The sequence below is a fragment of the Triticum dicoccoides genome, chromosome 4A (assembly GCF_002162155.2).
Source record: "Triticum dicoccoides isolate Atlit2015 ecotype Zavitan chromosome 4A, WEW_v2.0, whole genome shotgun sequence".
Lineage (NCBI taxonomy): Eukaryota > Viridiplantae > Streptophyta > Magnoliopsida > Poales > Poaceae > Triticum > Triticum dicoccoides.
Genome location: NC_041386.1, coordinates 157,779,656 through 157,792,647, shown reverse-complemented (window position 1 = coordinate 157,792,647; position 12,992 = coordinate 157,779,656). Strand labels below are relative to the sequence as shown.

General features: G+C 45.9%; 2 protein-coding genes across 2 annotated transcripts; one reads left to right on the top strand and one right to left on the bottom strand.

The window, feature by feature from the left end:
* Nucleotides 1–6: 6 nt before the first annotated feature.
* LOC119285508 (ubiquitin-conjugating enzyme E2 32-like) lies at nt 7–3,199 on the top strand. The gene is made up of 5 exons (XM_037564801.1): nt 7–182; nt 539–670; nt 776–860; nt 2,285–2,448; nt 2,532–3,199. Exons 1-5 carry the CDS (start codon nt 69–71, stop codon nt 2,946–2,948), a joined length of 912 nt encoding a protein of 303 aa, XP_037420698.1. The 5' UTR covers nt 7–68; the 3' UTR covers nt 2,949–3,199.
* A 464-nt stretch (nt 3,200–3,663) lies between these two features.
* LOC119285507 (ATP-dependent Clp protease proteolytic subunit 5, chloroplastic-like) lies at nt 3,664–7,944 on the bottom strand. The gene is made up of 9 exons (XM_037564800.1): nt 7,748–7,944; nt 7,576–7,671; nt 7,210–7,330; nt 7,029–7,121; nt 5,312–5,357; nt 5,165–5,237; nt 4,503–4,537; nt 4,323–4,411; nt 3,664–4,128 (listed from the first exon to the last, which is right to left on the bottom strand). Exons 1-9 carry the CDS (start codon nt 7,843–7,845, stop codon nt 3,931–3,933), a joined length of 849 nt encoding a protein of 282 aa, XP_037420697.1. The 5' UTR covers nt 7,846–7,944; the 3' UTR covers nt 3,664–3,930.
* Nucleotides 7,945–12,992: the final 5,048 nt, after the last annotated feature.

Here is a 12,992-nt window from a genome sequence, read left to right as displayed (position 1 = left end):
ACAATTCGAAGGCGCATCCTTGCCCCGGTAAGCGGCGGCGAGTCTACAGGTTTCCTGGGGCGGAGGCGATGGCGGCCACAGGCAAGTTCAACCGGAGTAACCCGGCGGTGAAGCGGATCCTGCAGGAGGTGAAGGAGATGCAGTCTAATCCTTCCCCCGATTTCATGGCCCTGCCCCTCGAGGTTTCAATCCCGATCCCTTCTCCTGCCTTTACCTTGAGTTTTATCCGATCTCGTCTTTTAGGTCTTAATCGATTATCAGTTCGATGGCGTTGATTTTAATGGCGTTTCCGGGGTGCGGAAATTTAGACGTGTCTGTATTTTCTTCTAGATCTCATTGCATTACGTGTAATTATTGTAGTCTGATCATCAACATTATCTATCCTTTGTAGCGGCAGATATTCCTTAGATATCCTTTGTAGACATCCCGAGCAACTGAGTGTGCGTGAAATTGTTATAGGTTATTAGGCTTAACTTATTGCCGCAATTTGGTTGACATTGATAGCCTCATATGATTTACAATGCCTCTGTCCGAGCAGGAGGACATTTTTGAGTGGCAATTTGCTATCCTGGGGCCCCGAGACAGCGAATTTGAGGGAGGAATCTACCATGGACGGATCCAGTTGCCCTCAGACTACCCGTTCAAGCCACCATCCTTCATGCTGCTCACGGTCTGAAATTGCTGTGTCCTAATTTCCCTGTCAGTTCAGCATATGCTTTTTGTGAGCTGTTGATAAATCTTGCTTTGTCTTCTCCCCTTTATCTATATGCTGCAGCCAAGTGGAAGATTCGAGATTCAGAAGAAGATATGTTTGAGCATTTCCAATTACCACCCCGAGCACTGGCAGCCATCGTGGAGTGGTGAGTGCTCATTTGTTTGTAAAATGGCTGCTCAAGGAAGCTCTTAAATAAAGTACAACTCAAATACAGTTAGTTTGTTTTACAGCATGTTTTAAGTGCTGTTATAATGTCATATCAGAGGCATCCGGCATGTGCTTTTTAATGTAACAGTTGCCTTTTTCATCTTCTTATTCATTGGTTATCTAAAGCACGACTATGTGTAGTAGTGAGTATATAAAGAAGTTAGTTGCTATGATAAGCCCTGCCATCCCTTGAACTTAAAACAAGAACCGGATATATTCCAAATATCCGCCAGTTAATCGCTACTCGGACCCCTTCTTGATATGGAAAGGCCCTATTCGCGCCATTAACTGGCTGGGCCAGTTAACTGATAGGCACTTTTTTGGCCCAAAACTGCTGCTATTGCTGGACATTTATCATTTGTATATCTAGTAATAGTATGTACTGATGTAAGAGGAGAGGAGTTTACATCTGTAGATGCGGCCGCTGTGCCGTGCTGATGCTGGGCATCTCCCCTATGTAGATCTAGTAATTGTATGTACTGATGTGCACATCTATCTAATTTAGAGCACACCTTAATGCTTTTGTTTTAAATTTGCAGGTTTATAACACTTTCCCGTGCTACATTAATGTGCATAGTAGCATATTTATCCATTTAGTACATTGCATGTTGCTATGTAGCCTGGGATATATAGATATGGCCCCAGTTAACCTACCGATAAATTCAGTTAATAGGGTGATTTGCCGATTTATTCCTACTCAGCACCCAACCCATATGGTACCAGTTACCGATATCATGAACATTGCGGATATTGCATGCTATCATATGTACCTTTATATGATGGACATCATCTCGTAGTATATACACTATAAAGTAGTATATATTACATGCACTGTATGACCATGATGCCAAGGAGATGGTTCTTTGTGTAATTGCCCTGTGGTATGGTATTTAGCGCTATAATAAGCCAAAGGAGGAACATATTCATCCTCATATGTCATGATACTTATTTGTTGTGAAACAAGCAATCTTGGGTCTACTTATCACTGAACCACCTTGATTGTTACAACCAACATCTGACTTGTAAGATTAGATTGCAAGCATGTTTCCCAAAATATCTATGTTCTTAGTTTGTTCACATTTTGTCAGGGAAGGAATTATGTCTTCATTTATTGTCTAGTCTTGACTCCAAAGCAGGTTAAATGATTACTAATTTTACATATAGGAATTCACCATTATTCCTTCTGGAGGATCTTATCACCATATCTGTGAACTGATAAATTACTATTTTTCTTGATTTATCCCAATTTTGTTTCCTTGGTTGTTAAAAGTGTGTTATATAATTATATGTGTCTTCTTTTCCTTTTCCTTTTTCTTGTTCATATGATGTATACACATCTGAGCCAAACTATTCGTGTTGCAGTACGCACAGCACTAGTAGCATTGATTGCTTTCATGCCAACAAATCCTGGTGGCGCATTGGGTTCACTGGACTACAAGAAGGAAGATAGACGAGCACTCGCTATCAAATCACGTGAAACACCACCAAAATTCGGCTCCCCAGAACGCCAAAGTGTAATTGATGAGGTAAAATTCCCAACACACTTTGAAGAACTTCTTAAATACGCCCCATTCTGTTTCTTTGACACAAAGAACTGTTGCAAACACAGATCCATGAGCAAATGCTCAGTAAAGCTCCACCTGTTCCACAACTGCTAACTGGCTCTGAAGAGGAGACTAACAAGACCGCACCCGACACTTCTGGCGAACCTGCTGTCAAGGCAGCAGAAGGTGTCAACACTTCTGGCTCCAGCTCTGGTTCTGCGAATACTGACCTTCCAAAGCCTGATTCGGAGTCAGAAGTTGCAGAAAACATTGTGGGAGCTCAGTCCGATGTAATCCCCAGGGATAGCGGTCCAAGAGTTGTTGCAGCACCGCAGAACCCTGTCGTCACAATCCAGAAGCCAAAGCATGACAGATTGTTGACGTTGGCTGCATTTGGGCTGACTCTTGCTATCATGGCTCTTGTGATAAAGAAGTTCTTCAAAATCAACGGCCTGGCTGGTTACATTGAGGGCAAGTTTTAGGTAGTTTGTGCATAAGTGGATGATATAAGAGGAGCGCCTGCATTATGCGTCTGTGCGGCTATGTTATCCTTACCATATCTTATATAAACCCCCTAAGAAATGTAAATGGTTGTTGTCTAGCTATAGATGAAGTTGGAAGTGAGATGGTGGTACTACCCGTACTCTACTGTATGTAGCACTGATGGAATACATGATATTTCATTATATGTGTGCGTGTGTGCCTTAAGTTGTAACCTTTGTTCTGGATGAAAGGGCCTCTTGGTTATCTGCAAATAATTGCTGAATTTCTTCAGGAAAATATAAGCAACTGAACATGACAAGTGATTCGTTCATTAATAAAAAAAAATTAGGGAGCGCTTTCGCCGCAGAATTAGGAAAAGCGTAGCATTTGCTGATGGCTTCTCCAAACCAGAAGAGATAACGCTGGGCAGATGACAGTTTTGGACTTGGATCCATTTGTTTGCTTGATGCCTGGTAAGCGAACTTGTGGCACAGGTGGGAAAAGTAATTGCCGTAGAACTTATCTGGCAGGGGAAGTTCATACTGGCTAGATCAAGCAGAAGATGTGTGACCCTATTACAGGAAATACGGTGAAGGAACATACATGATACATCACGTTGCCTGACGAGTCTTTGAGGCTCAAAACTGGCTGCTTTGCTGTGCGGTGAGTTTATCATAAACAGTAGTGTGCTTCAAGAATAGTTGGATCCGCACAAAACCTTAAGTCTCACCCCATATCAAACAAAAATTTGTATCCAAGCAGAGGGCCCTAACAAAAACAACGTCGACTCACGTGCAAACATCTTACCGCAAACGATGAACATTCTAGTAGTGCATCTGTTCCGTACAACCTGTGAAAGCTTCAGAACGTGAAATTACAAAAGCATCTAGCCAGACTAACGAAAACAGCGTGGTACAAACACAGCTCCAGAAGATCACAACAAAAATGCTTGGAGCGGCATAGATTTTGTGCACGGCATGGCTAACTGGAAGCTGGAAGTGGTTGCAGCGCTTTAAGAGGGTTCACGATTACTCCATCAATAAGGCCATACTCCTTTGCTTCCTTCGCGCTCATGAAGAAGTCACGGTCAGTATCTACATTGATCTTATCCAGGGGCTGCCCAGTGTGGTATGCTAGGTATCCGTTCAAGTTGGCCTTGTGGTGCAGCATCTCATTGGCCTGACGGAAATGCAATTCATGATTAAAAGGACTGGCAAAGCAACAATATGCCTTGCTGCTTAGCCAAAATAGTGGCTTGCTGGTGCTCAAAACTAAGTAAGCAGCAAAGGATGTATGGGAAAATAAAGATCTCCATCACGCAGATGCTGTCCTGGTCTAAAATTAGCAGACATAGTTTCACTTTGGTAATTCACCTGGATCTCAAGGTCGGTCTCTTGTCCTTGGGCTCCTCCAAGAGGCTGATGGATCATTATTCTTGAGTTAGGTAAGCTGTACCTCTTCCCTGCATTACATACACACATTGAAGCACGAAGGTCAGTCTAGCTGTAGACTACATCTAGTACTGTAACAGAGTAAGCAGTCACTCATATTACCTTTCGTCCCACCGCTAAGTAGAAAAGCACCCATACTGAAAATGGAAATAGAAAAAGAAAGTGTAAGAATCAATGTCACATAACACACAATAATAAAGTAAACAAAAAACATTCCACGGATGGATACGACCTAAATACTGCAAAAGGTAAATTTGCAGAGTGAGAAAACCTCAACAATGAGAAATGCACAATGAAGCAGCTCTCTCGTATTTTGCCATCCTTGACAGATTTTACGATCATACAATTTGAAAATCTAATCATCTTAATTAAGGACATATGATATAAAATGCACTCATGCAAAAAAAAATTGCTATCTAGAATTACAAAAATACCAACATTTTACTTGCAGCAATAAAGATAGACTCATCAATCCAAAATCCTACACTGGGCAGGTTATACTGAATAAACATGCATCAATGATTTAAGAATTAAGATGCATAACAAAAATTCAAAAGAAAAAAAAACTGGGCAGGCTGAATAGCCGGAGACAGGTACTTGTTTCAAAAGGTGAAATCCAGAAAAATGGAACAGAATCCCTAGTTTTAATAATCAAAACCCATTATAAAGATTATATGCAATGTGCAAACTATAAAGCATCCTACATCTGAACCAATCATCTATTTTCTAATAGACTAATTCAGAAAAATGTCAGTACTGAGTACCTTGCAGCAAGTCCGATACAAACTGTCGAAACATCAGGCCTGATATGCTTCATTGTATCAAATATGGCCATCCCTTAATAGAAACAAAATAAATTGATGTTATTAAGAAAGAATAAATTGATTACAAATATGAATGTGCGTTATTACCAGCTGTCACTGATCCTCCTGGAGAGTTCACATACATAATGATATCCTGCACAAAATTGACAAGAACCAATTATATCACCAAGTCTAAAGCCTGCCTAGGCAGCTCAAAACCTAAGCACTAAGATACGGCGGCAATACAAAAGCACCGGTAACAGTTTTAAGAAATAAATTCCAGTAGGAAAGATATCCAGATAAATTCCAGAGATTTTTCCGCCGCATTCCTTGAAAAGCAGAATGAAGCCTCTCTATTTTACAACATCAAGTAGTTTCCTTAAATAGAGGAAACACATCCAAGAACTAGAGTGCCACACTCTATTTTACATCCAGAAACAACTTGGCTTAATTTACAAGTTCCGCTGATGGTGCAAGAAGGCCCTATAATGTGTTGAAGCTAAAGCAGCAACATGCTATTACTTCCCTTGATAATGGATACGTATCAGCAATTCTAGAGTAAAGCTTCTGACCAGAAAACTACTGATCTAGGAATAAGAGCATCTCCAGCCGCGCCCCCAACAGGCCCTCCCCAGGCGATTTTTCCGCGCCGGCGCCCAAAAATCGGCCCAGTCGCTCCCCCAGGAGCCCGTTTTTCGCCGGTTTGGGCCGAAACTGGCGCCGGCGGACCCAGGCCGAACCCGGCGCGCTGGGGGGCGCCGGGGCGAGCGTTTTGGCACGAAAGAGGATGGGCCCGCCGAGTCAGCGAGACGGCGCTTCGTCGCCCTCATCGCCTCGGCCGGGAGCAGGTGCGCCACCAGCGCCGTGCGTACGCGTAGTTCCAGCCTTCCGAGGCCGGGCCATCCAGCGCCCCACCGCGTGTCAGCGACCCTGGCCAGGGCTGCAGCAGGAACGGCGGCGGCACAGGCGAGGCACGCGACGACGATGACGATGATGGCGACGGAGGCGACTACACCCGCTTCTACAGGCTTCTCGGCATGTAGACGACGGCGACGGCGACGGCGGTGGCGGCTAGGCGTAGTTTGCATGTTTTCATGTTTTTTTGTACAAATTTCAATGAAGTTTCGCCGAGCTCGTGCCAAAATCGCCGAGTTTTCATATATTTGTACGGAACATCGCCGAACCCGGGGCGACCTATGGGCCGACGACTAGGGACAAAGTTGCCCCCACGCGCCAATCTAGCATCGGCTCGCCCCCAGGCGGCTCTTTTTCGGCGCCCTGGGGGCCGAACGGCTGGAGATGCTCTAAGAAACTGGCAGAAGGAAAAGAGATTCATTTGTCTGAATTTACCATCATCACAAGATCACAAGAATATATACTCAATTCCAGGCCTACCTAGGCAGCTCAAAACCTAAGCACTGTGATGTAGCAGCAATACAAAAGTACCAGTAACAGTTGATAACTCCAGCACCTTCGTCACATAGGTATTGACAAACCAGGGTCCAGAAAAATAGAACTGTTTCCTACGAAGTCAAGTGATATTCATTTAACAGAGGAAGCGCATCCAAGAACCACAGTGCCACTCTACTTAACCTGAAATAACAACTTCGAGCACAAGTTCCACTTACGTGTAGTGTGAGGCCCTAGAATGTGCTTGAAGCTAAAGCAACACACTACATCCTTTGATAATTGATATACAGATCAGCAATTCCAAAGTAGGCTAGGATGAATAGATCATAACAAAGCTTCTGCCAAGATAGCTATTCATCTGGGACAGGAATTAGGAACTGCGCACAAGGAGAGAGTTTCATTTTTCGCAACTTACCTTGTTAGGATCAACGGCGTCCAGGTATAGCAGCTGCGCAACAATGACGTTGGCCATATCATCCTCCACAGGACCGCCGCATCGGATAATTCTCTGCAGCAGGACGCGCGCACATTACACTCGCAAAAAGGCCCTAAAGAGCAGATCAAACAATTGTGCACACAGTCCAGTATTCCCGTACGTGCTGAAAGAGCTGGCTGACGACGCTCTGGAACCGCTCCATTACCATGGGCGAGGGCCCGCGCTCCTGCCCCGCGGCCTCCACAGGGAAGTAGGGCGACCTAGGCATCAGCAAGTCGTCCCTGGCAGACACACACGCACAGCGCCATCAGCACCCTTAGATCCCCAACTGAACCTCGTCCAGCGTACCAAACAGACGATGCGAAACTACAAGGCTTTCTGCCACGAAATTGATTTCATCCTTTTCGTTTTGGAACCGGGCTAGTCCCCATTCCATTGCTCGCAGAACGGAAATAGTACTACATAGTCGGAGTTTAACAGGATACAGGAAGCGCGAAAGAGAAGAAGCGAGTGGAATTGACTTCACCTGATCGACCAAATCCCGCGCCTGTGAGCAGCCCCGTGCAGTCCCACTCCGCCGCCGCCGGCAGAGGCGGCCACGGACCTAGCGCACCTCCGATTCCTGCGAGGCGGACATGGTTAGGGTAGAGTGGTTGGAACTGGAAAGCGGGGAGGAACAGTGCGGGAGAGATGGGAACCTGAGGAGCGGGAGGGATCTGGGGGGCGGATTGGGGCTGGGTTTGGGGCCAAGGAGAGGGGCGGTCAGAGAGGAGGGGGAGGCGGTGGAGGTCGCCATGGGCGGGGCGAGGAGAGAGCTCGCGGTGGGGGTTTTGGGCGGAGGGGGCTTTGGCTGCGCTTCTTATCCGGGAAGAGAGTGCTTAGAAGAAGGCAGTGAGACTGTCTGTGGGCGAAGAAGTGTGGGCTTGTTTAGCCCTGGGCTTACATGGTGCGGCAGATTGGCAGTACATCTCATTTGCAGGGTAAAATAAAATAAAACAAAATAAGAAAAATTAGCCTCTCACCCTTCCCTCGAAATAAAAAAAGGGAAATGCTAAAATCTGACGTAGCATGACAAATCTAATGTTTCTCATAGCAATTTATGTTGGGATGAGGATGACAAATGTAGCTGGCGAGCATGGCAATTTTTTGGCTGCCATGCTCACCAACTAAGCTTGCTACCCTTGACAAACATAATTTGTTATGAAAAACATTCGATTTGTCTTGCCTAAAAATCTGAAGTTCGTTGTATATTCCGATCCAAAAAATAAGCCTCTCATCTTAAATCTCAGTTACGCTCTAGCAAAAAATTAATACTATTTAGTCAGCGGTTAATTAAAGCTAGTCGCCTACAATTCTTTCTACACATGTTGAGTTTATTGCCACAATTGGGAATTTGTCACACTTCGTCAGTCGTATACTTCTTGTCAGATGTATCTTCTTTGTCAGCAGATATTTTTAGATCATTTCTTGGTCACATCTTGACTTTTCTGTTAGTTGTGTCCTTAAACTAAAAAGTAATGATACAACTTTTAGAATCATCATTGTATATGGGTCTCCATATGAAGAAGGATAAGAGGCTTTTATTTCAAAGCTTCACTCCATGTTCATGGAGTGCCCCTCCCCCACTCTGATTGATGGTGACTTTAATCTGGTTATGTGTAACGCCCCAAGATCGGAGCTTCAGACGCCTTTCATGTTTTTCGAGTTTCGTCATATGAGTTGTTGGTTTGTTGCATTCATCATTGCATCATGTGCATTGCATCATGTCATCATGTCATTAATCTTTGCATCTTAACTCAACTAAATAAATTACATAGATCTTTCGATCTATTTAAACCAAGGGAATTCACATGATGAGTTCTTTTTATAACATAGCATCCCAGTATTTAGGGAGCTATTATAAATATTCCAATAATTTGGAATTAACCATAACACACGTGCAAATATAATCCCATGCCTTTCTATCCAAATCCTTGACCTCAACTTTGCCCATAAAATTCTTTCGGCACATTTCCAAGCTCCACCAATAAACTCAACATTTTTTTGGACTCTTCGAAAACCTAGTCCCAATTCAAAACCATTTGAATTATATTCAAATGAATTTGAATTTTTATCTTTTGATCATGCCACTTCTATTTTTCTTGGATAAAAATCATTTTTTGAGTCCGGAAAAATAACCCCCATGCCCAAAATCCTTCCCTAACCATCTCTTTCTTTTCCTCTCTCTAATTTCTTTTCTGTTAAAGAGAGAGAGAGAGAGAAGAGGCCCAACAGCCATTCCAGCCCAGCTAGGCCTCCCTCCCTCACGCGCCGGCCCAAGGCTAAGGCCCAACCAGCCCCGCTGCTTACCCTAGCGATCCCTGCACCCCTCCTCCTCGTCCCCTCGCGCCGCCACACACTCACACATCGCACCAGGGAGAGCCCTGCTCGATCCCCATTTCCACTGCGTCGGCCTCTCCTTCCCCCGCTCCCTCTCGTCCTCCTCGCGAAGCCCCGCCTGCTCCCATGCCTCTTTCCTCCATGCCTCAGCCACCTCCTCACCCGCTCCTCCTTCCCATGCCGCCGCGCTGGCCATCAACTCAGGCGAGCAGCAGCCTCTGCGCCCGAGCTGCTCTGCTGCTGCTCTTCTCATGCACCGCCGGACCTCCTCGTCGCCCTCGTCGACGACCAGCGCTCCTCTCCTCCACCTCGCGCCGCCAGCCCCCTCGCACGCTCGCGCTGGCAACCCCTCTGGCCGCCGCGTCCTCCCTCTCCTCCGTGGCCGCGTGCCGCTCCGGCCGACGAGCCCATGCTCCGGCGCCGCGCCGCTGCGACCAGGAGCGCCTCCCCCCCCAACTCGCCTCGGACCTTGCTCTGCTCCGGTTTCCCTGAGCACCTCTCCGCTCTCTGTTGTACGCCGTCGCCAAGACCGTGACCGCTTCCTGTCGTTGGATCGCCGAGATGCAGCCCCGAGGCTCTCCATGATCGCTGCAAAAGTTCCACCTCGGCACCACTTGCACCCCCATGCATCTGTGATCCTTCGTTCGCACGCCAAGACCGGACCCGTCAAGCACAACCACACCATGTTGATACGGCAACCACTACCGTCGACCTCCGAAGAACAGGTTTTGCCGAGTACCCCTTCATTTTATCAAGACCGCCAAGTCCAACTACGATCCGTCAAGACCATCGTGTTGCACGTCAACATGAGTACGACCACGTACGGCTACCTCTAGATGGATTTCGTCAAGTCCCGCTTCAACAAGTGTACCCCTATGTGTTGGATTCGCCAAGTATCGCACCGGAACGCCAAGTACATGGATATGCCAAGTTCCTCTTCGAAACGGGTACGAATACGCCCGGTGATGCGACAAGTACCTCTACCGATGACCCCGAACTTCTATGAAAACGTGTACCACTACCGTCGCCGAAGACCCGTGTACAACTACCGTCGACGTGTACCCCCTACTTCCACTATCGTCGCGAGAAACGACTACTTCCCTCGACGTTTTTGAACCGCCTCAAAACGCACGCTTCGAAGGTATAACCACCGAGACGACGCCCGTGAACGAATGCATGTGATGTACGAGATGAACCCCGTGTTTGCACCGTGCTCGTTTGTTTTGTGCACGACCCTCGATTGCCATGCCACCGACACATGGGACACCCGGTAACCGGGATCACCCCACCATCTCTAACTCATTCCACACATCGGCACACTTGTTCTTTTTACCGGCATCTCAATCGAGTTACCGGAACCGATATGTTGTCGTGGCATCATTTTCGGATTCGTTGCCGTGGCACCCCTTTCGTTTCCGCCACGATGACAAATGCTTCATATCATGCTCATGGCAACATTTTCATAAAATTGCATAAACTTGCATATGACATCCGCATCATGATAATAACATTTAAAATGTTTAAAATTGTTGTTTGCATTAAATTGCTAAATGCATATGGGGATTTACCGGAATTGTTGTTTGTTATTTTCGGCCTCATTTAAACTTGCCTAAATGTTTAGTTTACTTATGCTCCACCTCTTGCTATGTTTAAACAACATTTAATTTTGTTGAGTAGTTTAAACGGGAGAGAACTAAATAATTAAATGCGGTGTTTCGTCAATATGCAACATGTTGCATATTGAGCTCCATTTAACTTTTAGTTTTGCTTGTGCACTTTGCCATGCCATGCCTCATTAAACCGGACGTGCATCATACTTTCTCCGTAAACTAATATAAGAACGTTTAGATTACTACTTTAGTGATCTAAACGCTCTTATATTAGTTTACAGAGGAAGTACTTGGTTGTGCATCATGGCATGATTATGTGATGGTCGTTTACCATGTTGTTTGCTTCTTTCCGGTGTTGCTTCTTCGGGTTAGTTCCGATAACGTCGCGTTTGTGAGGATCCGTTCGACTACGTCCGTTTGTCTTCTTCATGGACTCGTTCTTCTTCCTTGCGGGATTTCAGGCAAGATGACCATACCCTCGAAATCACTTCTATCTTTGCTTGCTAGTTGTTTGCTCTATTGCTATGTCGCGCTACCTACCACTTGCTATATCATGCCTCCCACATTGTCATGTCAAGCTTCTAACCCACCTTCCTAGCAAACCGTTGTTTGGCTATGTTACCGCTTTTGCTCAGCCCCTCTTATTGTTGGGGAACGTAGTAATTTCAAAAAAATCTAACGCACACGCAAGATCATGGTGATGCATAGCAACGAGAGGGGAGAGTGTTGTCAACGTACCCTCGTAGACCGTTCGCGGAAGCGTTATATCAACGCGGTTAATGTAGTCATACGTCTTCACGATCCGACCGATCCAAGTACCGAAAGCACGGCACCTCCGAGTTCTGCACACGTTCGGCTCGGTGACGTCCTCGCCTTCTCGATCCAGCAAGAGGGGCGAAGTAGTATGTAGTGACCCGACCTCAAACGGTCAAGTCTCTATGCTTCAGTGTCATCCCTGGATCGGTAATGCTGACACACACAATACTCGAAGGATTTATAACAGAGTAGCAATCACACACTTATTACATCGAATGTCTCAAGAGAGAACTTATTACAATAATATGGCTTAAGGTCATCTAATGCGATAACAGCGGAAGGCTTGGAAGATAAGTGAGTCCATCAACTCCAGCGGCATAGCCGAGCTGCACGGCAACGACCTAACGAACCTTACTCCTTGTCTTAAAAGTCTGCAACATAATACGTTGCAGCCCGAAAACGGGTCAGCACATGGAATATGCTGGCAATATAACACGGTAGAGCATGGACAGAATAATGCTAATACTACATGCATATTTGGCTGGTGGAAAGCTCTAGGGTTATAGTTTTTACGAAAAGCCAATTTTTCCCTACAACAAAGGAATATATTTTAATTTAACTATCATGGTGGTTGAAACATTGAGAAGGTAACCCCAACTTAATCCCAATTAAAGTGATTAACAACCCAACAATTTTAATTAAAAGTGATGAGATACATGTGATAACCCAAGTACTAGATACTCAAGATTGTCCATAACGGGGACACGCTAACCATGATTAGTTTGTACACTTTGCAGAGGTTTGCGCACTTTTCCCCACAAGACTCGATCGCCTCCGTTGGATTTCTCGCACTACAAGGTGTTTGAGAAACGGATGACCGAGACACAGTCTTTCAGAAACATTAACACTCTACTCCGGGTAGAGCAATTCCAAACCTACAAAACCCACTACCTGCTGATCTACCTCTTCAACTATGGACGTCCGCTAACTAGAAGAACCGAGAAAAACTGGCGAACCGAAAAAACGGATCTAGGGTTTCTAAAAAAACCGAACGGTTTAAAAAAACGATGGCTTGGAACCGGCGCGGTACCTCCGGCGAGGGCTCCGGCGGGGTGGGCTTGGCCGGCGGCGGCGACTCGCGGGCGGCGGGGCTCGGCGGCGGCGCTCGGTTGTGGCGGCGGCGAGGCAGGTGGCGGCG